The 27,013-nt window shown below is 36.8% G+C and overlaps 2 protein-coding genes across 2 annotated transcripts; both read right to left on the bottom strand.

The window, feature by feature from the left end:
- Positions 1-13,263: 13,263 nt before the first annotated feature.
- On the bottom strand, positions 13,264-14,301 carry LOC576525 (allatostatin-A receptor-like). Its single transcript, XM_030974511.1, has one exon. The coding sequence runs from the start codon at positions 14,299-14,301 to the stop codon at positions 13,264-13,266; it is 1,038 nt and encodes a 345-aa protein (XP_030830371.1).
- Positions 14,302-24,173: 9,872 nt separating this feature from the next.
- Positions 24,174-26,411, bottom strand: LOC577066 (allatostatin-A receptor-like). Its single transcript, XM_030974741.1, has one exon. The coding sequence runs from the start codon at positions 26,247-26,249 to the stop codon at positions 25,173-25,175; it is 1,077 nt and encodes a 358-aa protein (XP_030830601.1). The 5' UTR covers positions 26,250-26,411; the 3' UTR covers positions 24,174-25,172.
- Positions 26,412-27,013: the final 602 nt, after the last annotated feature.

Genomic DNA, 27,013 nt, shown 5'->3' with positions numbered 1-27,013 from the left:
CTCAAAATAAATCTCACACGTGAGCGTGGTAAGCGAAAGGACGCATAGGTATGATGGAAGGTGTAGAGGCACACTTTAAATATGTGATACGCCGAAATGCTTAGAAATCGGTTTAAACAAAATGTAAAAGCTTTGAAAGGATTGAACTAGATGAGAAAAATGTATGTGATTCATACAAGTGTCAATGCATTATCAGATTATGGTTGAAGAAATAAATAGACCACTGCCATAAACAGGCGCGGATCCACGTGGCGATTTTTTTTCGGCCTGTCCCCCCCTAGCCCACAAAACTGTAAAAAAAAATGGAATAATAACGTAAATTTAACCTTTTTAAAAACAAAAAGCGGGCCCCAAAAAATAATATTTTCTCCCACACCAGAACAAAATTAGTGGTTCTCATTTCCATAACCCCCCCCCCTGCGTATTCACCGGCTGGATGAATCGCTGCTAAATATTTTGTCACGAATTGGCCCCCCCCCCCCAAAAAAAAAAAAAAAAAAAAAAAAAAAAAAATTATGTGCTCTTACCCCCCCCCCCCTCGCTTATTCACCGGCCGGCTGAGTAGGCGCTAAATTTTTCCTCAAAAACTGTACCAAAAAATAAACAAACATGTGCGTTAAATTTGTTCTCAAGATTTATGCCCCCTCTCTTGTCGTCGGCTAGATCCGCCCCTAGCTATAGATGGATTATTTTGTTAAAGTAACCTTCTCCCTCCACTTTCCATTAATCTTCTTTTTATTTCACCATCTCTTCTTTCAAAGTCCCGTCCTAATTGTTATGTATAGAACTACCTTCTCTTTAATAAACCTGCCCCCCCCCTTGTCTATATTTCCTCATCTTATCATATTAACAGCATTTCTCGAGAACATTTTCATTGTTTCGTTATTCATATGACTTAAAGGGGAATTAACCTCAAACTACACGTTAATTTCAGTTTGTAGGCCATTTAGAACATTATCTGAAAAATATAAAGCATCATAAATTTGACGAAAGGGGGGACGTAGCTCTTCTTCAGAATCCTTTGTCTTGGCGGCTTTGGGAATTTTCAGAACGTCGCCTTGTGTTTGCGCACGGCTCTTTCTGGGACGTACGGATTCGACCCTATTCTGTACGTACGTTTCCCTGCTGTAAACTATCGATGATCACTGCATATCACATTGTTTTTCCTGTCCTACGTGTTCTTTTTGTTCAGAAATTTCTCCATCTTCAGAGCTGCTACCTATGGCTTCAATATTTCATCGAATGTGTTCGTCCAATTCAACGATTTACCTTTGGTTTTCGAGGAACAATTACTACAACCAAACACTTGGTAGTACACCATGTTTGTCGTGTATAGCATATAACACGCGCGCCGCGCGCTACATCTGGGCCCTGTCTTACAAAGAGTTGATATCAATCCCAACTTATTTGTGATCGATATCAATCGCAACTATGTACATAAGAGATAGGAAACTGCAAACTTGCGATTGATTGGAGGACTTACGATTGATTCAGATCAATCATAACTCTTTGTAAGACGGGGCTCAGATCTCCTTGCGAAACCTCAAAACCCGGAAGTTTTAAAGGGAAATTTCGACAAAATGGCACCTTCCTTTGGGAGCAGACGACGTCGTTAAAATGGCGAAGTAGGCTCTCTTTACTGTCCTTACAAGCCGATATTATTAGGCCTACAGCAATGCTTTTTATATCAAATGAAACTCTATTTTATTCTCTATGTCATGATAATGCTGGATAGTAGAGAGGTTAATTCCCCTTTCAGACTTTTTTATTTTTCAAGACTCATCATGGTTGTCCGAACGATGCCGGATTTTGCTCTAGAAGCACAATTCATACGATGCCACATTCATCTCGGTCCAGAAGCGCTGTTCACACGATATCAGAAATCTCCGTACGTAGTGGCCAGATTCCTCTCCAGTGACATCTTTTATACGACAACAGATTTCTACCAAGGGTCTCAGACTATTACTAAATGGATTGCAATCACTAAAGTCGATTCGACAACTAATGATCGTTGTTTTCCCACTTAACACATTTTGAAGCCCTTTCATTTTCAGGGAAGTTCTAAATTAGAATTATCTTTCAAATGCCGTTGGAATTTAACCTTTTCATTTTTTTGGCCTGCAAATGGGACATAATCCCCTTAAGAGATTCCCCATGGTTCTTTCTATTTTCAGAACGCATTTCTATGATTGTTTCCAAATATATCACACCCTTACCCCAAGGGAGAAGAAGTGTAAAAGTAGAAACAGAAAATGGGAGAAAGGGGCCTGTAAGATCAGCCTGATGAATACTTTTATTCATTTATCTACAGAATAAGAATATTTCAATTCGAATTGGGTTAATCGTAAAGGGCAAAATACGAAAAAATATGCATTAAATTTCTATTCTTGAGAGGATGAAATGAATGAATATATGATTTGTTTATTCTTTCTATTCATGAAATATTCATCAAAGTAATTGTATCCAATAATAAGAAACATAACAACCACTTCGCGACCATCCAACCAAACTGGAACAGGTAATTGATTAGTAATATAAGTACAGGGGGATCAGCATTTGTATGGAAAGTAGTTTATCCCTCGACAATAAAATATAAATCGCAGTTCATTCCAGATAGCTACTGACAGTCACGAACTTAATTTCATATGGCAGGCCTATCTTGTGTAATACGTCAGACCCATTCTGTTTCCCCCCTCCCCAAACAAAAATTGACCTGGAGTGATAATATTATTTATATTTTCCTTCATTTGCGTGTGCATGACAAGTCAATCGTTTGGTGAACTTTATTGTGAAAGTTATGTCGAAAAGTTATAACAAATATTTTAGAATACTATTTCGTTGCTTTCCCTGATACAATTCCTAGATTATTTAGCTACGGTCACAAAGGTTCGTACGAATCTCCCTGTTTTCCATTGTCTCTCCGAATTTCCATTGTCTGAAAATAGTTCGTACGGCGTTCGTAGCAGGTCGTATTGGCATTTGTGACCGAGGCTTAATAGAAAAATAGAAGCACATTCGTTACGGCTGGCCTCCCATGTGTCATTTGATTTGAGTTTGATTAATTTTCTTCTGCATTCATGTAGGTACATATTTTTTTCAATAACAATAATAATATAAAGTACAATAAATATCTTTCTGACAATGAATCATAAATAAGCAAATACATATATATATATATAAATTGTTATTTTCAAAAACGAAATGATAAACCGTCATGAATACTAATTTCCTCAAACATTATAACTTTATTTGCGGAAGAAGGACTGTCATTGTAAGTAGATTGCTTAATAATACGACATTTGTGAGATACTCTCTGGATAAGCCCCCAGATGAAAAAAATAAATTGATTTGAATTTAATGATAGTTTATCCTCCTTTCTTGTTTAAACAATTGAAATTATATTCGTACAACGACGGCTTACCCTTGGCCTTGAGTCACTTGCGTTACAATCAGTGGAACTACAATACACACCTGCACTTTGGAGCCATATAAATCCGCGAGGAACTCAGCCATTATGATGTGATTGATTATTCGTTTAATTGAGGTCGCACATGATTATTTGAACGTGAAATCATCAATTTTACAAATGCGAGACTGGAACAGAACACAATGTTGCTTGGTCACGACTGAGTATTTACCAGGGCTCTTTTTTGTGTGGCTAATAATAAGCCCCGATGCAATTTTAACGAATCTGAGGTGATAAAGTAACGGAGCCTTGGAGCAGACAAAACTAGACAAAACCAGACAAAAGCAGACAAAAGCAGACAAAAGCAGACGTGTTGCCAATTACACACCTAAGCAGATTTCATTCGATGTCTAGTGTATAGCATGGGGTAATTTAATTTAGAAATTCAGTTTTATTCATGGTCTATTCATCATAGTAATTCAAGAACTGTAAATAGACGTAAATCTCGGCCATCTTCTCCATGGCAGTTTGAAAATAATGAATATATATGTAAATAATTTGTATTAATATTTAATATAATCACCATCATCACTTTACATTTTTATCCATGATACCATGCGCGTATTCTGTTTAATAGAAAAGAAAATGACCAGAACAAGAAATAATATTTATTGTATAAATATTTTCTTTAGGTTAGCAACACGCGGGCTTCGGGAAGAATAATATAGGGATGGGGAGTGGGAGGAGGGAGGGGGTTCTTGCATCCATTTATACATGCACCTAGCTTGAATTCATTTTCAATCAAGAAACAAACTTTGGGGACTTGAAAGATATAGGGGGTACAAGTTTTGGTAGAAGTACTGGGAAAAACGTATTGTGACGAGTTAAAACACTATTACATGAAGAAAGAGAATTTCTGAAATGAAAAAGAACAAACCAACAATTACGAACATATCAAAGTTTGTCCGTACTGTTTCAGCGAAGGAAGACTATGTCAATAGACGTGCTAGGATCAGCCAATGTCGAATATATCTACAATACTCATTTAAAGGTACTATGTCCCATTTGCAGGCCAAAAAATGAAAAGGTTAAATTCAGATGGCATTTGAAAGATAATACTAATTTAGAACTTCCCTAAAAAAGATGGGGCTTTAAATTATCTTCAAGTGGGAAATTAACGACTATTAGTTGTCAAATCGACTTAGGAGCTATATAGCCAATGAGTAATAGTCTTGATTTTCAGACCATTTTACCGAATGTTCATACGTTTTATGCTGCGCAAAGATTCAATCAGTTTAATTTTGGTCATCACAAGAAGTGGGTTATTGATGTAGACAAATGCTCATGTACCGTTTACAGCTCATTTTTATGTATGTTATTACCAAAGAAGAAAAAAGCCAGTCAGTCACTCAATAGTGTCTGACAGTGAAGTCTAGCAAGTAAACGGGTTTCCTTGCATAATTTGAATATTAGGACACTGCTAACGTTTAAATTTCACAGATAGGACTTACATGACATATTCATAATTCCTGCAAAGTTCTACAGAATTTGAGGTTGGCTGCAAAAGGGACATAGTACCTTTAAAGAAGACCTCGAAGTATATTCCAATCGCAATACGAAATGGTGAAAATATTGTCCTTCAAATGTTCGTGCGCCTTTGAATAATCTTTTGGAAACTCGCCAACATTTCATGTCTGTATCATTTCCCCTTCGAGGATGTCGTCCTACCAATCTGATGATGTGTTTAATGAAGAGGGTCTGAGAGCAAACAGAGTTTCAAAATCAAATTGAAATCTAATAATCGATTTTTCTGGCCCGAGTAGACATTGAATGGTGGTTATTAATTCAATGGTCGATAACACCACGGAGAGATAATAGATTGTGTAAGCAAAGCGAAAATCTTTTTTGCTGGATCAATTTCACATCTTTGTAAACGGCATATCAATAATATAATCAGCTTATATTAGTTCCTTTATTTAAATGTTATACCGTTTTTACGAATAGTTCTTAAAATATGGGTGATCGCATTTCCCGTCTCATTAAAAAAGATATGGCAATGCACCCGTGAGTGGGTTCTTTGTTAAAATTTCACATTCATAGTTTTCTTGGAAAAATAAAGGTTCAGAATGATGAATACTTTCAGATGTACTGACAATAAAATGTAACAGCGACACCAACGCGCGATTTTATATAACTAGCTCTCAATTCAGCGTTCGTTCAAAGACGGTTTAGAAAGCTTTATTGTTTTTAATACAATTTGCACAACTTCGGAATGAATTTTACAAAGTGGATTTTCCCCACATTTCAGAATATTTCTTGCATCGCATGATATTAATATATATTACAATGAATATTATATTATCAAATTAATTTCTATGAAAGTGCACTCTGGCGAATTGGCGTTTCACTTAGATTCATTTAATTTATTTATTTTCATTTCCAACAAAATACGAATATCACACAAATTAGCGCCACGCAAAATTTATACAACACATTTTGAAATTGGAAATGAAGAAAAATCAATAAAAAAGTTGAATAAATAAAGAGTAGAATAATTGCAAATGATACCTAACTTTCTCTGTAAGAATGGGATTGTTGTGGTGGTGTTGGTGGGGGGGGGGGGTGGGGGTGTTTAACTAGGTTAATGTGTATTAACAAAGTTAGCGATGAGGAGGGGGGAGGGTACTAATATCATCTTCCTTTCACCTACCTTTCCACCTCATCTATTTCATATTTCTCTTCTACGTATTACTACTGAAGACAAAAGAAATCCGCCGTTTAATGGGAGGGGGTGGAAGGCCCATGCCACTCACCCGTTAAGTTACACCATCCATCGGCAGTATACTTGTACTTCATCACACTTATACACTTCTCATAGTGTCAATCAGTGGCGACTGAGCAAATTTTCGGGAGCAAAAAAAAATATAAAAAAATAAAGCCCCCTCCCCTAAGAAATCCTGGATCCGCGCCTGGTGTCAATGCCCATTATGATGAATTGGAAACAGTAATTATTTTGTGTCCAGCATGTCCAGTCAAGATATAACACGTTTTATAGAGCAAGTTCGGGTGTTAAAAGCAGTGGACCAAGCACCATCCAATATGACCGCATACCTGTAATTAATTTATGGACTTTCACTCGTGTTTTATACCAATGCCATTCTCACCATACTCTTGTTTGACACGATAATGCACTTTTCAACTTCTTACATAATTTAGGTTTTTATTTTCTTCTACAGATAACTCGACCCAGTTCTTCTTTCCCCTGTCTTTGCACAATTCGTTTTTCTTCTATGTTACCGTTATGAAGCTATCTCTGTCCCCAACCTTCACCTTTTCCATTTACATATGCTTTTCTCTCTACTATTTTATATTTCCCGTCTCTTTTTATTTTTCTCTCCGCTTTCTCCTAATTGTTTTTTCCTCTCTCTCTTTGTTTGCCCACCTTTCTTTTTGTTTCTTTCTGCTTTCTCTCTTTTTCTCTCTCCAATCTCTCTTTTTGTTTCTCTTTACCCATCCCTATAAGTCTTAATTTACTCACTTTGCAGGCAAGCAAGAGTAATTTAATGTAATGAATATAAAATAATAATATAATAATTCAGAAAAACAAAAATTTAACTACGTGACAAATAACTTTAAAATTATTTGTTTAAATTATTTAAATTATTAAATTATTTGTTATTTGTTTATACATTATATTCTTCAAACGCGTATCTGCAAACGTTGACAACCTAAAATAAATTGTATATCATAATTCTATTTAGAAATGTCAAGAACTGAATGCTTTTGAAAAAAAAAATATTCTTGATAAAGTTTCGTTTCAAAATTAAACGTGCTTAATGTGCTCGAAGAAAAATAGAGGCAAAGTGATGCAAAGATAAGACGTGGTGATCAGATGAAACGAGTAATAGAAAAAACTGACACCAGACTATGAGGGCTATTATTTTGGATTGGTTACACGCACAAAAACAATTAGTCGCAATTTAAGAGAACAAAGGAAAATAAATGGGGCTGGTTGACAAAAGTTGTGGGCAAACTTGAAGTATAGGAGTATGAAAAATGAAGTCATGGAGAGTGTTTTTGTTTTATATCAATGTATGATTAGATCTCCTCCGTGAAAAAGATATAAAAGGCGCTTTCACTACCTATTGTTTTATACATGTATCAGTAAAAGACAGAATTTTAACATGGCTCGGTACTTCCATAATTGTCTTTGTATGTTTATGTTCATTTTGTACCCACAGATGCTATGTGAAAAAAAAAGTCAAAAATATCAAATGTGGGCCTGTCACATTGAGATCTCGACTACACGAACATTGTTTTCAAATAGTCATACTTTATCTTATTCATATCTTACAACACTACACGTGACTCTTTTATCACGTCAAAATGCTGTTGTAAAAAATAAGGAAGATATGATAATACTATAGATATAAGTCAATCGTTCGTTAATTATTCAATGAATCAATCAATTATTTATTCATCCAACCAACCAATAAATAAATCAATCAATTGATTAATCATTAGGTACTAATTTTATTCGAACGGTCCACCAACTATGAATCCAATGAACAAAACTACTACGATTGGTAAAAAAAACCCTCACAAAATATCATTCATATTTCACAAAAATACCACTCAACGAAATTCACTGCTTTGTGCTGCATTTTTATTTACCCAATTCATTTTTATTGTAGTGTTGAAAATTAAGTGGTCAGTTATATGCTCGCACCCCCTTCAGAGTTGTTACTATTACTGTACAGAAACGTCATGACATTAAACGTCGTCAGCGGGTTTCACACCGGGCCAAACGTAGAGTTTTATTTAATATAAAACCAAACGCAAGATAAAAACAAAAGGTGGTGAGTATCAAAGACATTGACAGCAGACATTTATTAAAGAGAGAACATTCCAAATAAACTGTTTCCATTTTGTATCACTCAATGAGAAGATTTACCTTAAACAAGGGATGCGAATGAAGTCAAGATTGTAATTTTAGTTGAACAAAACTACTACGATTGGTAAAAAAACCCATATCATATCATATTTTCTTTTCAACTGCCTAATATGCAATGTAAATAAGTGAGCAATTGTTTTCGGAATGATATTACAGACACACGTAATGGCTTTTGACACACATTTTTTTATTGCCTCAGCCCAAACTTGTTACAATAGCATTTTGACAACACTTTTTGGAAAGCCTGCTGATCAGTCATACAATTATATTTATGGTATATCATTATACAAGGTACAACCCTTAACCATGACATGTGATTTAAAGTAACATATGTTATAACTTTTTAATTAAAAGCTAACAAAGTTGGGTACTCTTGTTAGAGTTTTCATTCGTTATTCGAGATAACCAAATCCTTTTGCTCCTTACCCGTGTGAAATGGCGAAGCGGACAGTAGGCTGTTCAAAATAGTTTCAAGTTATCCTATGGATCGAAACGAGGTTCTGTGAAAGCCTACATGTAAATACACTGCATCATTTAAAAGAATGAAGTAATAAAGCATGAGGCATAACTGGACTTGTAAAATGTTTTACGACCAAAGAGGTACCTGCATATAGCCTGACCCACATTTGCGTTTCTTATGACCTTTTAATAAGGAGCTATCAAAAATTGGCACACTTTTTAAAAACGCACTGTTTAAGATGCTGTGTTCTGAAGTGCATGCTCAGTAAAGCCCCTTTCATAACAAACTAGTTCTCACTACGTTTTGGAACGGTCATAGAAATTCGTAAAACGGGTTGTGGTCGGAGTAAAATTCGTAAATAATGTCTATAATACGACCCTAGTTTGTTCATAAACAGTCCTCAATACGTCCATCTCGTCTGTACCCCGTCCACAGTCAGTTCATATCAAGTTCAGATCGGGTAAATTTGTCATTTACAGGTAGTTCAAGCCAGTAAGTAGTCAGTTTATACCCGTTATTAATTAGTTTACCTCGTTCCCATTACGACCGAACCCATTCTAACAAGTTCAGAGACAGTTCAGCTCGTCCTCATCTCGTTCGTAGTGCGTTCGAACGCGTTACTGAGCGTGTGGAATCACGTCCTGGCTTAAGGGTTATAAAACCCCAACGCGTTCTTGCCATTACTTATTCCCGTTCAACTTCAACGATTCAAGCTTTGCAAATGAAGACATTCAAGTGAAGCCCCCATCACACCAAACTAGTTCTCACTACGTTCTGTAAAATGTTGCCAAACGTGCTAAAACTGTGTGCAAACGGAGTGAACGTAGAATGGACGGGCTCTATGGACGGGCTCGGACTGGCTTGGACGGAAAGGGTACTCTAAAAATTTGAGGCTGTTCAAAATTGTCCCCTTCCTGCAATTAGACGGACTGACAACGTAATTTAAAACGAGATGGACGTACTACGAACGGAATTACCGTACTTCGGTCCGACAAGGAACGTGTTACGAATTAGTGAGAATGTTTTGGACGTATTGGGAACGAGGTAGAACTAGTTGAGAACTGGTTTATACTGATTACATACGGGCTTGGACTGCTTGGAAATGGCAAATTTACCCGATCTGAACTTGATATGAACTGACTGTGGACGAGGTACAGACGAGATGGACGTATTGAGGACTGTTTATTAACGATCTAAGATCGTATTATAAACGTTATTTACACATTCAAATGATTCAACCCCGACCACTACCCGTTTTTTACGATTTTCTAGGACGGTTCCGGAACGTAGTGGAAACTAGGTTGGTGTGAAGGGGGCTTAGCTGCTGCTAATTGATACTCGGCACCACAGCACGTTGTAACACGTTCCTAGTAGGACCGAAGTACGGCAATTCCGTTCATAGTACGGCAATCAGTCCGTTTGTAGTACGTCATCCACGTTTTAAGTACGTTGTCACTCTGTCTAATTGCAGGACGGGGAATTTTTTTTAAATATTGTAAATTCATAATTATTGATTTGTATTGGAATAGTTTACCAAAAGTCACATTTCTCATGATTTTAACAGAAAAAATAACTCTATATTAGTGTATCCACACAAAAACACGTTACTATCAATCTAACTTGGATGCTGGTGTGAAGAATTACGATTCTTAGGGGGGAAATAGGAAATTTATATTTTCAATATGAAGAAAACATGTAGTGGATAGTGAGAACATGACGTCACAGACTCATGAGTGAATTTCCAATTTGTCTTGTGACTTTCATTGTTCCATAGATTTATTTTTCTGCTTCTATTGAAATTAAGTTGTTGTTGGAGTGGACTTGGCCTTTAGGTAATGTTAATTCCATTAGTAATATTGATTTTCTTGGAGTAATCTTGATTTGCGTACAGCGCTTTGAAACTTTTGTGTCACAAGCGCTGTATAAATTTTTCGCATTATTATTATTATAATATCATCGGCTATTCTATCGGCTTTTCTCCTCTGTACCATTCATAGTGGCTGTTTCATTAGATGCGTCCGGATGCATCCGATAAAAATCAGGCCAATTTGAAAGGGGTATTATCCATTGCTTTCACTTTCTCCCTCTATCAATAACAAAAGAGGGGCAAAGGGGAAAAAAGAAGAAGAAAAATTCATGTCACATTTCCTCCTTTTGATATCAGTTTCAGCCTTTATTTGGCATGAATAAAAGTACCCTTTACAAGTCATTGCAGTACGTGCACTACTACGTTACTCAAAGCTGGTCTATGATGTCTAGGCCTAATGTGTGCATTAACGTGCAACTTTGAACAATAACTGTTATCTCAGTTTTGGTGGGATTTTCAATTGTTGTTACAGTTCGATTTATGAGCTAAAAGCTCCTTTAAGTGTAAAAAAATCCCATCCGCTGTTGAAAAGTGCACTTCTATTTTCTCCAGGGGAGTGTTTCACACAGAATAAGATCGACTTTAAGTGGGACTTAACTATTGCAGGCCATTCATGCCACTGTTTGCACTCACCATTTAGTGGCATTGGTCTCTCAAGGGACGTACAAATCATGGTCTCAAATCTACAGAATTTATATTTGTTGATAATTCATTATTGAAGGAAAAAATATTATCTAAAGATCATAATGGCAAAAGCAACCAGTGGCATGAACGGCCTGCCACAGGTAATTCCAACTTAAAGTCGATCTTAGGCTTTGTGAAACACCCCCTGCACACATTGATATTCTTTAATCTTTCAAATCTGCTCTGCTGTGCGGAATGAATGGATGTCCAATATTTGCATGTCAAAGTAAGAGATCAATCATCCTTTTTATGATGGCAATTTTTCCGAGCAGATTTATAAGCTAATAATTGATCACTTTACAACGTAGAAAAGTGCACTTGCATGGCGAAACTACATTTGCTATCTGACTGACAGTAAAAGGAGGAAAAAATTGTCTATATAGCTCATACATAATACTTATGTAATATATAATTTTTGGTATTATTTATACTATATTACAATACATATAGTGATACAAAAACAAAAATTCCAATGAATTGTACTAGTTTACTTTCAATACTGTACAATACTTTCTTCCGGCAACAAACGAATAATTCGGGAAAGAAATCCATGATTTTGTCACTAGGCATAAGAAACAATCAAGCAGACGCCAGTTCAAAGTTCAAATCTGATGCTAAAAGAGGAGATGTTCAGCGTTAAAATTATATCTAACTCATTACAGTTGGATGGTCGGTCCTAACCGATTTTATAGTCTTTAGTATAGAGAAATGGATATTAAAGTCTGTAATCTATTCAAGCCCTCTGACTCGAAAGGAGTAGCGCAAGGTGACAAGAAGGATTAGGACTAAACAATTCGTAACAGAAAAAACGAAACCGATAATTATCGATGTTCTATCATAACTTAATCACCATTATAATTAATAAATGACACATATTTGCGAAGTTTAGACCCTCTTCTTTCATTTGATGCAACTCATATAATAGATGTTTCACGCATAAGGGATTAAAAACAATTTGAAGGGAGGGTAACAAAAAGTCTTTTGGCGGGCGGTATTGAAATTGCAAAGAGAAAAATCACATTTCTTTCATTTCAAAGACTTCATGCATATGGCTGATCGTCAACGAAACGGAGTTAAGTCTTTTGTCAGCTCTGTTTGTTTCTACGCCAGTAAAAACGAATTCGTTTACTAAAATTATGGAAATGCAAGCATTACTTTAAACAAACAGAACTTTGTTCTTACTGGCTCATTTTTCCTGTTTGAGGTGTCATGAAAGGGCAAAAAATTATCTTTCTAGTAATGTGCTTTCTCTTTGAAAATCAGATACCTTCCGCCAAATGACTTTTTGGTACCCTCTCTTCAAAGTTTTCTTTATCATTAATGCGTGGAATATGCATCGTATGTGTTGCAACAAATGAACGAAGAGGATCTCAGCTTTACCAACATGTGTCATTCACTAATTATAATTGTGATTAAGTTATGATAAAACATCGATAATTCTCGGTTTCTTTTTTCCGGGACGCAATGTATATAATTTCCTGTGAAGGGATTCTCAAATTGTCCTCGGATTTTGCGCACTAATTAGGCACATCCAGTACTGTGTTGTGACCAAGGATTGTTGCAACATGTTATTCTTGTTTAAGTAGTATGAGATCAAAAAGAGACAAATAGTCGGGGTGATGAAAAAATTAATTGAAATTACTGTAACAGACTCAAGATCTAACAATCTATTTCTACAAAAACTATCCAAAATTCAACTTTCAGATTATTCTGTGCTTCCATATTTAGAAATTAAATTTTTAAAAATGTATACTCTTTTAGGAAATACTACAGAGTATAAGGATTGGACCATCTTGGCCAAATGCACCTAATTGAGCTATATTTGAGAAATTCCACAATGCAACATTTTGGTGGATTCAGTTGTGTTGCTTGGTAACATTTATAAGTATCATCTAGATATTACTGTCAGACCTTTGTGCAGCTGTTGTAGTCGACGTGGATTCAAGAACATTATCACCGAAAGGAGATGCGGCATCCTGCTTTTGACAGGAGAACATCTGTCTCAAAGCAACACGGAACTCTCCGAACCAGACGATGTAGATCACGGGGTTCATACACGAGTTCAACGTCGTGAGGAGGATGATGGACGTGTGGAGGGTACTCCCGACGTAGGACGGCGGCAAGACACCGATGGTGTAAAGAAGGAAGCTCACCTGGCCGGGTCCCCAGGTGAGGACGTAGATGAGAATGACGATGAGCATGAGCTTGAGGACGCGGTTACGGGCTTTGACGTGGAACGACACGGCCATCTGGCCCCGGAAACGAACAGAACTTCGCTGCAGGGTACAGACAATGGCCACCTGGGTGACCAGCATCACGCTGCATGGGAACAAGAGACGGAAACTGAACATGAAGTAGCCATAGACTGCTTTCCAGGCTGGAGATATAAAGCTGACTGTGCATCTGTGATTGACAGGATCGACGATGATTGTTGTAGCGATGAAGATGATGTAGACAGCTATAGAAGTGACCCAGATTAAGGAGATGACGACACCAAGGATCCGTTTCTTGACCATGAGCTGATTGAAGCGCAGAGGGTAGGTGATGGCCAGGAACCGTTCCACAGAGATTGTGGTTAGGATGTAGATGGATGAGGTGAAGGATACGAAGAGGAAGAACCCCGGGAGTGTCATCTTGCAGTAGAGCTTTCCTAGGTGAGTTGTTGGAACAGTCGCTGCCGAGGGCAAAGGAATGATGAAAATCGACGTCAGGAAGTCAGCCACTGCAAGGGCACCTATCAGGGTATCCGTCGAACGACTATCAGCGGCTCGGCGCCTATTGAGGACTTGAATCACCAAAAAGTTCCCGATGATTCCTATCACAGCAGACACTAGATGAAGGGCCTCGAAGTAGGTCCAGGAAAAGGAACGCCATGTCCACTCAACAACGGGTGGAGATGTCGAATTAAACAGGTCGTCTTCTTCAGCCATGTTGTTATTAGTTATGAAGACACTCTTCAAGTCGAAACTAATTTCAAGCATCCAATGTGGATAAGATTTATGTTCTCTTACACGTATTTCATAAATGCGGCTGCTTAAATCAGGAAACTTGTGGAAACCTTAATGGCAACTACTGCGCTTTTAAGGCGATGCAATATGATTTGCAAGTTTTTTTTTAAAGAGGACTATGCTATATCCCTCGGTTGTTGCGAACGTGATATTCCGGTTTTGGTGAATTCCTTAAACAAACAATCCCATGATAATCTTAATCCATTCTTTACTGACAATATGATGCTGAAAATCTATTCATGAGATGAAAGAGAAAATGATAACACATATCTGACCTTCACAGTTTCTCCATCAATATAAGTGTCAATCTTTACACTAAAAAACGATACATACTGGAAATCACCATGGTTTCTACGTGCGTGTCAATTTGATCTGTTTTCTTTTCCAAATCAATTAAAGGAGATACCCGATATATACAAATATGAAAGCTTCTTTGCAAAACGGACGTCTTTGCCGGAAATGTAAAAATCGGCTTTTACCTAACTGCTCCTGCTTTCCAATATGCAGAAAGTTGTTTCGGTCGCTGGACAGAAATATAACATTTTCATTAAACAAAGCTCATTTTCGAAAGTAGAGCAACACCAAACATTGCAAAGAAATCTTCAAGAAACGTCACAGCAGCTCATCTATCTTTTTACAAACAGACACGCCATTAAACTTTCCCTTGAGTTATCATGGTAATTACGGGATGCAAATTGTGCTCCAGTTCTTTCAGAGAATCATGACAATAAGGCAAGTCAACTCATAAGTAGCCCCTCATTCAATCCATTGAGAAAAAAATTAAGTGTGTTGCTGCTATTCTCCTCCGTTATTAATTTGGTTCAGATACTAAGGGCAAAGTTGTTGTTGGTAGACTGAAGATGATCGTGCTTAATGAAAAGAAGATGATGCTCTGAAAAAGACAAGCATCGGGTCTGGCATTCGTGTGGCATTCAGTGGCATTTCTAGACCTTGGCTTCGCGGGGTGTGGTAAATCATCTAAATTTTCGAACTAAATGGCTATCCACTATTCAGCTGAAAAATCACATGTATTGAATTTATGTGTGGCTGGGTGAAAAACGTGGAATGGAGGGGGGGGGGGATGGGGTGAGTGACGTACCCTTAGTTTATCTCTTCGTAATTTGTAAATTGTGCTTTTGATCTAAATTCGATTCAAAATTCTCCGAACTTTAGGTCTGTAGGAAGTTTCCAGGATCACGTGATGACTATCCACCATTTAGTGTCGTTTTTTTCTCTCTCGATTCTGATTTATTTTTCTTTCTTTCTTTAGGGAGGGGGGGGGGGGTAAATGTACCCCTTGCCCCCTTAAATACGCTAGTGCTGCAGTTTCTTGGTTTACATTAAGCGTACGTGATCATTCGGAAGGAAGTGTAGTGGTATCGACTGACATTTCACGAGAAATCTCTGACCGTGAACGTAAAACAGGCTCAAATAACACGAATCGGTAAATTTTCAACTTGTTGCAAAGAGGAAATGCGAAACAATATGTAAGGTCGGCAATGACGTCATGTAAAGGTATATTTATCAAAGCCATCGTAACAATAAATTTAACATATAAAATTTGTTTTTAGTTTTTTAATATGAAGCTACTAAGTAAATTCATGAAATTACTTCATAAAAAAAACACTTAGCAAAAAGAAACAAAAGCAATTTTCTATGAGAATCAATTGGGACCACGTTTCGATATTTCACGATCAGATGGGCACATTCATTAAACCGTTAGAAGATCTGATTAAAAAAATAACCAAGTAGTCATTCATATGTTCATGAAAATGAGCATTTGTAAGACATATAATGCTCAACAATAAAAACAAAGAATGAGAAACGATGAGGGGGATTACGCTTTGAATGTCAAGTGTAGTCTTGGAACTGCATGGTTTTGACAAGCACGGGTAAGATGGCTCTCCCTTTCACCCAAGATCGTTGACGAGCCATAAGATACCACTATCAAATGCTAATCAACATTTGAATGGCCACATGCCCCATTTTCTTTTCAATTTACTTGCAAAGTTAGTTACTCTTAAACGGCTATGCTCACTCATGCGTTGATGGTATGATTTTAACTGAACATCGCTTTAAAAAGGATAAGTGTTTGCTTATCTTGATATATCAAATATTACTTTATATTAGACATTTGTTTAAAAATCTTGAATATATAAATATATTTTTAGCAAGTATCCTATTGGCTGAGAATGCGTCACGTGATACCCATCAATACACCCTTTCACGTTTACAAGAGTGCGCATGCGCCAACATGGGCGCCATTTTAAATTGCGATTAAATATTGCAAGTAACCTGTATTTGATGCAGCATGCAAAGTGGATCGTCAAAATGATGTGAGCGAGCAGCGCAGGCAGTGACGCAACAATACATGCGCGTCTGAAAATATTGATGACGTAATGCTTACTCGCAAATTAAGATGACGGCCTTAACCGTGAAGGGGTGTATTTTATATATGTGCACGGGCTTGTAATAATACAACCTTCTTTTGTACAAAAGTTAATTTGACTGCACACCTCTTCTCCCCTACCTCTACCTGAATGTAATCGAGAGGACATTAGGATCAAGCCATGACGTCCAAAATACCCTCAATTCTATAAAACAAATATAGCATGCATTTTTTTTTGTTCAAAATAACATATATTCATATCCAAATTCAGAGTTCCCCGCTTGGCAGTGTAATTAAACGTCGGCCTGCGGCCTCGGCGAAATACGATACCACTAGGTAAATTAAAAGTTTCGGTTCATATATTTTATTTTATATTGAACGCCGGACCATGCAATATGTGTATAAAAGTCGCAATCTTCTATTCTTGTGGAGTGCAGTCTTAGATCTATTCGTCACTACCGCTATAAGTTGCAATCTGACGCTCCCCAACTGATCTTTTTCAAGCGATCAAATATTCAATATTCGGAAAGCTAATGGGTGAGCAACACAAATTATGAAGATCAGTACATTATCATGCCAACATGTAGAACAAAATGTGTGAATTAAACATTGAATTCATTTCTTCTTTTCATTGCAATCATTAAAGAAACATAACTTCGGAAGGGCGTGTGGCTGTTACAGATACATCGACGGGTTTGTATGCCAATAATCCAAGGCCAACTTTGTTTTTATAATTCTTACCTTCATACCTGGCCGAACGATGGAAAGGGTTATTGGTCAACACCAATACTTTTGTTGTTTGTAGTTATGTTGCTCATGATGTTTCACGATTCTTATAAAAGAGAGATTATTTAGGGTAACGATAAATGACATATGCATTCACTAGAATGGCTAGTGACACTTTAGAACCTCTTAATCTTACGCTTTAACGATGATCCGCCATTCTTGCGAAGGGGAAGCGTAAAATAATAGGCCGTCTCCAAAAAAAGAAGTTGACAGCTTTTGAAAACCTGACATGCTTGCTAGTTATCTATAAATCACTAATATTTCAAAATAGCCCCCTCTCTCCATCTCTCTGTGTCTCTTTCTGTCTGTCCGCCTGTTTGTCTCCCCCTTTTCTCCCCCTCTCTCGTCCTCTCTCTGTCTTTGTCTTTGACTTTCTCAATCCCCTTCTCTCCCCCGCTCTCTTTTTTTATGTCAGTTAGTCCATGTCTTTACATGTCTTTGTCTTTGTCTCTTGCCATTTTTCTATTAATGTATTTTTCCCTCTGAAAGAGAATAGGATGAAAAATTTGCGAATTAAATTTTAGTACATTTATATCATGATTACTTGATAGATGTATTAGACTCTGAATTAGTTTCAATATCAAAACCTCTAACACTTTAACTGGTTATATTTCTGCCAGTGGAACGTGTGCCTTTGTAATTTTATCAAATGAAATGTGTACCTTTAACATTTTGTCTGTTGCATATTTACCTGTGACATTTTCTACTCTGAATTCAACTTCCAAATCGATTCAATTGAATTAAAAAAGTTAATTGAGTGTAATATAAACCATATGATCATCCTCAATTTTGATAAAGGGGGGTACAAAAATAAAAATGAATGAGTGAAAATGTCGGACAAAATATAGACAGAAATAGCAAAAATGTACGTAACTCTCAGGAAATATAATACAGAGATGATAATAAATGACAAATCTCGTAATTCTTTTTACAACTTGTATTTTCAGCAAAGAAAAGAAAAGAATAGCCTGATCATAATAAAAACATTCTCAAAATCATGTTAACCTGTTGACCACTGAATTAATTAATTGTCATAGGTTTAATTGACGACCCACCCGGCCCCAGAAGGCAATGGCTTAATAAATGATAGTGAAAATCATTTCGGGTAACTATCCCCCCCCCCCCCTAGTTAGTGATTATGTCACATCAGTTTCATGTTTTTGTAAATACTTTATATGATATGATATGATTGGAACAGACTTGACCATCAGAAGGGGAATCATGGAAAGAAAACTAAACTATTTGGGGCACATTGTTAGGAGAACTGAAGGTGTTGAAAAGCAAATACTGCAAGGAGCAGTCGAAGGAAAACGGGGTAGAGGTCGTCCACCAATATCTTGGACTGATGATATCAAGAAAGTATCTGGAAGGAATGAAAGGTACAATGCAAATGGCAGGTGAAAGAGTTGCATGGCGTGCTCTCGTGAAGACCACAGCAGCGCTTTACAGCGCCACCTGAAGTTGATGATGATGATATGTTATGTTACAATTGCATTATTTCCGTACATGCGCATGAACAAATATGTTTGTGAATGCAGCAAAGGTTTGAAAAACCTGTACAAAAAAAAATGTAAAGTAAAGAAATATAAACAGATAAATGATCGTAAAAACAATATCAGAAACTAATAAATGTATCAATAAAAATAAGTTAAGAAGATAAAATATGAATAGAAAAGCACGATTTTTTGAGGGTCGATGTAATGCACGTTACGATGGAAGCAGGCTGCTATTAAGAGGCATGATACATACAATAAACAAGAACAGACAGTTATGCACTGTCAGACAATTTAATAACAACCGTCATTACATAACCTTCATGAATATTTCTGGCATGAAAATTAGTCTGAATATTTCATGAATACACATGTGATTAAATTATAAGAATGCGTCACGCTTGGATGCTCTTGCTTTAGAAGGATAATGGATGGCATCGTTTTCTCTCTCTCTCTCTCTCTATCTGTCTCTCTTTCTCTGTCTGTCTATGTCTGTCTCTCCGTCTCTCTCACACACAAACACACACGTGTATTGATCACATCAATGATTTGGGCTTATTTCAATAAAGAACAATATTCAGGTGGGGCCGTGCATCTCAGATTTAACATTGTTAAATTATCCCTTTAAAGGATAGGTATTAATAACGTCGGACATTTTTTATGGGGTTGGGGAGGGGGGGGGGGGTCGATGTAATGGATGTTACGATGGAAACAGGCTGTTATTAAGAGGCATGATACATACAATAAACAAGCACAGACAGTTATGCACTGTCAGACAATTTAATAACAACCGTCATCACATAACCTTCATGAATATTTCTGGCATGAAAATTAGTCTGAATATTTCATGAATACACATGTGATTAAATTATAAGAATGCGTCACGCTTGGATGCTCTTGCTTTAGAAGGATAATGGATGGCATCGTTTTCTCTCTCTCTCTCTCTCTCTCTATCTGTCTCTCTTTCTCTGTCTGTCTATGTCTGTCTCTCCGTCTCTCTCACACACAAACACACACGTGTATTGATCACATCAATGATTTGGGCTTATTTTAATAAAGAACAATATTCATTATATCGTGTAATAGAATAGATTTTTAATGTTAGTACGTGCTACATCTTATTGAATCGTATTACTAAAACAAGTGTCATAAGTAGTTCATTAAATGCATACTGGATAGTAGAAATCGATAGTACAGATAATTACTTTCCCAATTCGGCGATACCTAGCTTGATACTGTTTTAACCGCTCAACAAACCGCAACCAAATAATGGATGGTTGTAGTCATTCGCCATATTATGTATCTCCACCACTGGTTTCTTTTTTAAACTTCTATTATCTTCTTTTTCTTTCTCGGTGTTTTCTTTAATACTTCGGTGTTTTCTTCCATTTTCATCACGTTTTATTTCTGCCATCGATCCTTTCCCATTACCCCTTGGGCAAGATCCACTCACCAAATAGCCACACACCGTATAATATACTTTAATCTTGCCGACAAACAATACCTGACCTAAATATATACTCTTTCCTTTTTCGAAAATAGTTATAAACGCACATTTTTCCGAAATTAAAAATTCAGTTTGACATGTTCTGGCCCGCCGTATCATGATAATCGTTGATCAAAGTTTGTGCGACTTCATTTTATGTAATATTCGTATTTGCACTTGTTATCTAATTCTAACCACGGGGATTCTTAACCGTCTTTATTGTTGCTATTATATTTTTTCACTCAACAAATGAGATTGGTCATTTATTGACTTCTTTCAAACGAATTTCTAAAATTGTGTTTTCTTGCATTTTAAAGCCTTATTTTGTGTATTTTTTGACTGATGTTAATGAAAAAATCCCACTGGTTAGAATTGGAAATGTTTAATCATGTTAACAGGACATCGATGAAAAACATCTTTGCTGATTCGATTGTTTCTTTTTTGTCCTGTATAAATATGTCAAATAAATAAATATAATTATGGGTGATATGAGCATGCTACCCATTTATTCTATGCAGGATGACAATTTCCTCATGAAATCTGCCAGTACATACTCAACTTCAACTTTAAACATTCTGCGTCACAGTATACACAATCCGTCTATGAAAAGTGTTGGAAGAATTTGAAAATGAAATTGCCGATAAACTCATTAATAATACACCGGAGGAATTGCTTCATATTGACACAAAATGACTCTGTAACCAAATTATCATCGTCGTATCATTTTACTGTTAATCATTTAAATTCAATCGAATATACGAAAAGGAATGAGTTTTTGATTATGAATGTGAATATAAGAAGCTTAAGTAAATTTTTTGACCAGTTACACCAACTTGTAAATACTCAGCTATCTCCATATTTCATGGATAAGCTTTTTAATAGCAGAGACATTGCGTAATGACCCTCACTCGTTTCATAACAAACACTGAATATAAACTAATTAATCAAAATAGAAGAAATACGATTTGCGGAGGTGTTCGCGATGTATATCTCCAATAATTTTAACTATGATATAAAAAAATACTGCAATTTCATTATATGACAGATGCCCTCGGTCCCTCTTTATTGAAATTAAGTTTACTAATCATTGAAAAAGAACAATATTGCTAGAGTTGATGTACACAGACCTCCCAAATCAGATTACGATGAATTTGTTACATCCTTGAATGCTATTACTTCTTCCAATAAACTTCAAATAAAAAAGGTTTTATTTTGGGAGACCATAATCCGCAATGCCAAATTTGTCTCGATACAATGTTAACGCAATCATCATTGTGACTAATTAACAAGCCTACACGTATTAATCACTCTTCCGCTTTACTCATCGTAAAAATCTAATCAAACTTATCAACTAATAATTGTTCTGGTATCATAAAAGCTGATATAGGTGACACTTTCCTGTATTTTCTTTTCCACCAATCTTTGGCACCGCGAACTGTTCACACAAAAAAGCACACATTTTTGCTATTACTCCGAAGAAAAAATGAACAGGTTTAAGCACAGCCTAAGTTTGATAGATCGGCTGGGCGTGTTAAATCAAAGGGATGTAAGCGAGGCTTTAGAATCATTTTAACGTATATTCACTCATTATTATGAAAGAGATATCCATTTTCAAAATCTCTCAGCACGTTCAAGCTACATAAAAGTCTCACGTGCTCCATGTATTACTACACTCCTCTTACGCTGTATAAATGAGAAAAATCGGCCCTACTTTAATAATAATAATAATAACGAATATTTATAAAGCGCACTTTTCTCATTACTAACTCCAGGCGCTTTACAAAACAAAATCCACAAAATGCACAAATCTCTCTCCAGAATTTTAACAACATAATATCATTTGTAACTCTGAGGGAATAAAACCTTTTAAACATGTTTCTGAAAGGCTTCTAGGCATTGAATGTTTCGAATGGCACTTGGCAGCTTGTTCCAGAGGACTGGTGCAACATGCACGGTCCCCATAATGGTTGGTTCGGGCTCTGGGGACTTCTAGGATGGTAGAGGCAGAAGAACGGAGTGAGTAATGTGATTGCTTTATGGTGAGGAGATCTTTGAGGTACTCAAATAAAGCAACTACAACGGTTCACAATAAACAGAAATACGACAATTATAGGAGCATTTCAACAACCATTCTTCGTATTGCAAAAAGGTAATACTTCTTTAATCAATTTGAAGTCCACGAAAAATATATGACTAACACATTGAAACTTATGAGCTCTGCCCTTAATAAAAATGAAACAATAAGAAATATGGCGTCTCTGTTACACAAGATCCTTTGCAAATTGCGGAAAGTCTGAACAATTACTTTACACACGTTGGCCTTCATCTTGCCATTAAAGTTTCCTATTCAAGGAGACCTTTCATACCTTCTTCAAGGACCCTAACCCACAATCTTTATTTTCCGTTCCAGTACAAGAGACAGAAATATTAAATATCATTAATAACCTTAACAACAAAAAGAGTGCTGGATATGAAGGTATATCAAACAGTCTTTTAAGACATGTAAGAGTTCGCATTGACAAACCTTTAACATATATATATATATATATATATATATATATATATATATATATCGAATTTATCACTACTTTGTGGCAAGATCCCTTCAAAAATGTAAATACATAAAACTGTTCCAGTTAAAAAAAGGCTAAATAAAAGGTTTGAAGAGACCAATATCTTTATCAACCACCTTTTCAAAAATAATGGACAAAATTGTTTACACCCGTGTGTTAAATTTCTTTGACGACTGCGAAATGTTTAATGATTCACAATTTAGTTTTCGTGAACAACATAAGACAACACACGCGATGCTCTTATTCATAGAAAAAGTAGCTAAATCAATAGATAATTTCTCCCATACAGTTGGTATCTTCCTGGACCTCTCCAAGGCCTTCGACACGGTTGATCGTGGTATACTTCTCTACAAACTATCACACTACGGTGCACGAGGAAGGACCATGGTGCGGTTCAGGAACTGCCTTACAAACCGAACTCACTTTGTTTCCATTTATAATTCTGTATCAGCCTCAAAGGCGTTACAATGTGGGGTTCCTCAAGGTTCTCTCCTCCTTGGTCCCCTTCTTTTCCTTATATTTCAAAAATTCCTCTGATATATTATCTTTTCTCCTTTTTGCCGATGACTCTAACATTTTATATTTACATCGTGATCCTCACATTCTCTTAGATACTATAAACGTAGAAAGACATTATATGAATGACTCGATCCAAGCAAATAGTTATCACTCAATACATAGGTAAAACTAATTTCATGTTTTTTAGTAATGCACTTGCCCAGTTACCTGGCGATATCTTTTTCAATTACACAAAAATGTATTGATTGCACGAATTTTTTTAGGAATCTCTATAGATACATGAAAACAAACACATTGATCATTTGTGAAAAATCTATTCTGGAAAAAAATACAGGTGATCAAATAAACCAAACTTTTGCTTGCCTTCCCGTATTTTATTGATCCTCTGCTTTATCCACATTCTTCCTTATTTAAACCATGGTATTCTTGGGTGGGGAAACGCACCAAAAATCCACACTTTTCTTGTTACAAGAACGAGCAGTGAGAATAATAAATAATGACAAATTCTTTTCCAATACAGAAAATCTATTTGTTGAAAATAAAAACCTTAACATACACGATTTATTTTCATTCCATTTAGGAATATTCATGTTTTAATCAAAATCCAATCAGTTACCCAGCGCTCGTACAGAATTATTTACAAGTAATGTACATTTACACACATACCCTACTTGATGTCATAACCAATATCATCTTTCTCTAGCCGGAACAGTCTTTACACTAGGGACTTTTAGACTCGCACGAAGACAATAGGGATTGCTACGTTCGACGTCCTATGCACTGTCTTGAATGGACGTCACACGTGTCAGTCCACACAAATCTAAAAGTCCCTAATAGTGTATATACTGGACCAATGTACTAGAGTACGCTTGATGCCTCCCAAAACATCATACACGTATCTTTTTTTTCTCCCAAGAAATACCTTAAGCTTACTCTTTTGAATTCACACTCAGCTCCAGCTATATGCAACCCTAAGTTGTCAGTATGCGCAATCAATTTAATTATGCACAAACACATGTTATTATGGAAATGCATCACGAAGCACGAATTTGATTTGATATTCTATTTGGTCTTCGTGCTCACACCTTCCGATTCCTCCCAGTGAATTTCTTTGTTTTCTCTCTAAGGAATGAAAAATAGTCATATATTTAAGTGTCATTGGTGTTCTAATGAAACAACACTTACTAAAATATTATTTCACGTTTTATCTTTCTTTACACATCTCATTTTCACGTGACCGCTCGTGACTAAAGTTTTTACAAATATTACTACTACAGAAATGATAATGTTATTAAGAAAAATGGGTGCTGAAGAGAATACAGTGGCAAACAACATAACTTGTACACAAAGTCAGTATGTAATTTTTGTTTAACCGTACCCTGTTGTTGATATAAATAGGTACAGTAGTACTGCAGCATATGCTACTGAGTAGTCAATTTGTTCTCCTTCGTGTGTACAGATCGAAAATATTTGCAAAACTTTCATACTGAAACATAAACGACTATGTTGACTTTTTTTTTTTTAGTTTTGTAAGATTTTAGACAATTCTAAATATTATTTGACATATTGGAGGTGCGCCTGGAGACCGATTCATTTTTGGATTCCACTATTGCTTCCTCAGACTGTGCTGCTGTCGAAGGCTTGCACGAGAAGAGCTGTCGCAGGGCCATACGAAATTCCGGGAACCACACGATGTAGATAACGGGATTCATGCACGAATTATAGGTGGTGAAAACGATGATGAACTTGTGCAGGGGACCTCCGATGTAGGTGGGTGGTAGTACGCCGATGGTGTAGAGAAAGAAACTGAACTGACCCGGGCCCCAGGTGATGATAAACACGATGATGACGATGGACATGAGCTTGAGGACGCGGTTACGAGCCTTGATGTGGAAAGACACGGCTTCCTGGCCCTTGAAGTGAACAGAGTGTTGATGAAGCTTGCAGGCAATGAACACCTGGGTGATCAACATCACCATGACAGGTAGGACGAAGCGGTAGATGAACATGAAGTATCCGAGCGTGACCTTAGCGGCGTTGGTGGGGAAGTACAGGGTACAGGTGTGGGTCACCTCATTTGCGATCACTGCCGTTGCGATAAAGATGCCATAGACCAAAAAGGAGACGATCCAGATGATGGATATCACAATGAACAGCATCTGCTTCCGGGCCATGAGTTGGTTGAACTGCAGTGGGTAGACAACAGCTAAGAACCGTTCTATGGATATCGCCATGAGGATGTAGCTAGATGCTGTGAAGGCAACGAAGAGAAAGAACCCTGGTAGGGTCATCTTGCAGTAGAACTGTCCCAGAGGTGAGTCCGGAACGGTTGCCGCTGATGGCACAGGGATAGTGAAGATGGACGTCAAGAAGTCCGCAAAGGCTAAAGCGCTCATCAAGGTATCGGTCGAACGGCTAGCAGCGCGTCGCTTCCGGAGGGCTAATATAACCAACAGGTTACCCACTATCCCAAGAACAGACGAACATAGATGAAGTATTTCAGAGTAGGACCAATCGATATGCTTCCATGACCAGTCGATTTCGGTGTTCGCAGTCGGGGCCAAATCCACGATGGTCGTCATGGTCGTCAAGTCCATTGTTGCCATTTCTGTTGCGAAATCCATCTTTATGAGATAAATTATATACCAACGTGATATTTCAGTTTATGTGCACACGCATTCTCTTCATGTCGCTAGAAAAAAACGTTCAATCCTAGGCTCCTGGGAGACACAGGTGTGTCAATATCTTCTCACAATTCCCTTGCAATATGATGATTACTTCGAACCACGAAGCTAAATAACCACCTGAAAGCACAATCAGCAAATATAAAAGGGAAACATTGATTTTGCTACGCTAGATTGCATTTTCAATATACCTGATTCGCACTCGTGCGCACCAAACAATGTAGGAATTCGAGTGAGACAAATGGGTAGTCCGGTGGGAATTAATTCATTAAGTTGTTCGAGCGCTGTAATAAAAGCCAGGGTTATAATAATGGAGCGCCGATTCGGGCACTCATACAAGACTTCGATGTGTTGATTATTGACATGATTAATTCAATGATTGGATTGTGAGAAATACACCTATTAAATTGCATCGAACATTAAAGAGTAGAATGAGTTCTGGACAAATTCAGGTGATGAATATTGTTCGAGCTTTTTTAATTCCTATTATTGCTATTTGGACATAGAGAAAGAATAACAAGTGAGGAATATCACGTGAAAATAATATCTTTGGTCTGGGAATGCATTGGTGTTTCAAATAGGACAACTAAAAGATTGAATTAAAGACTAAATAGTAAAATAAACTGAAACAAAGGAGGTATACACCTGTACCTCTTTTGTTACACGCTAACCAATAACTAAACTAGTCTTGGATCTCAGCTTTA

Source organism: Strongylocentrotus purpuratus, unplaced genomic scaffold (genome assembly GCF_000002235.5).
Source record: "Strongylocentrotus purpuratus isolate Spur 01 unplaced genomic scaffold, Spur_5.0 spur5_scaffold_7, whole genome shotgun sequence".
NCBI classification, from domain to species: Eukaryota; Metazoa; Echinodermata; class Echinoidea; order Camarodonta; family Strongylocentrotidae; genus Strongylocentrotus; species Strongylocentrotus purpuratus.
This window is presented reverse-complemented; position numbering and strand designations above follow the sequence as displayed.

What these genes read in the sequence shown, in the direction of transcription:
- LOC576525 (XM_030974511.1), bottom strand. Translation starts at nt 14,301, where the DNA reads ATGGCTGAAGAAGACGACCTGTTTAATTCGACATCTCCACCCGTTGTT.
- LOC577066 (XM_030974741.1), bottom strand. Translation starts at nt 26,249, where the DNA reads ATGGATTTCGCAACAGAAATGGCAACAATGGACTTGACGACCATGACG.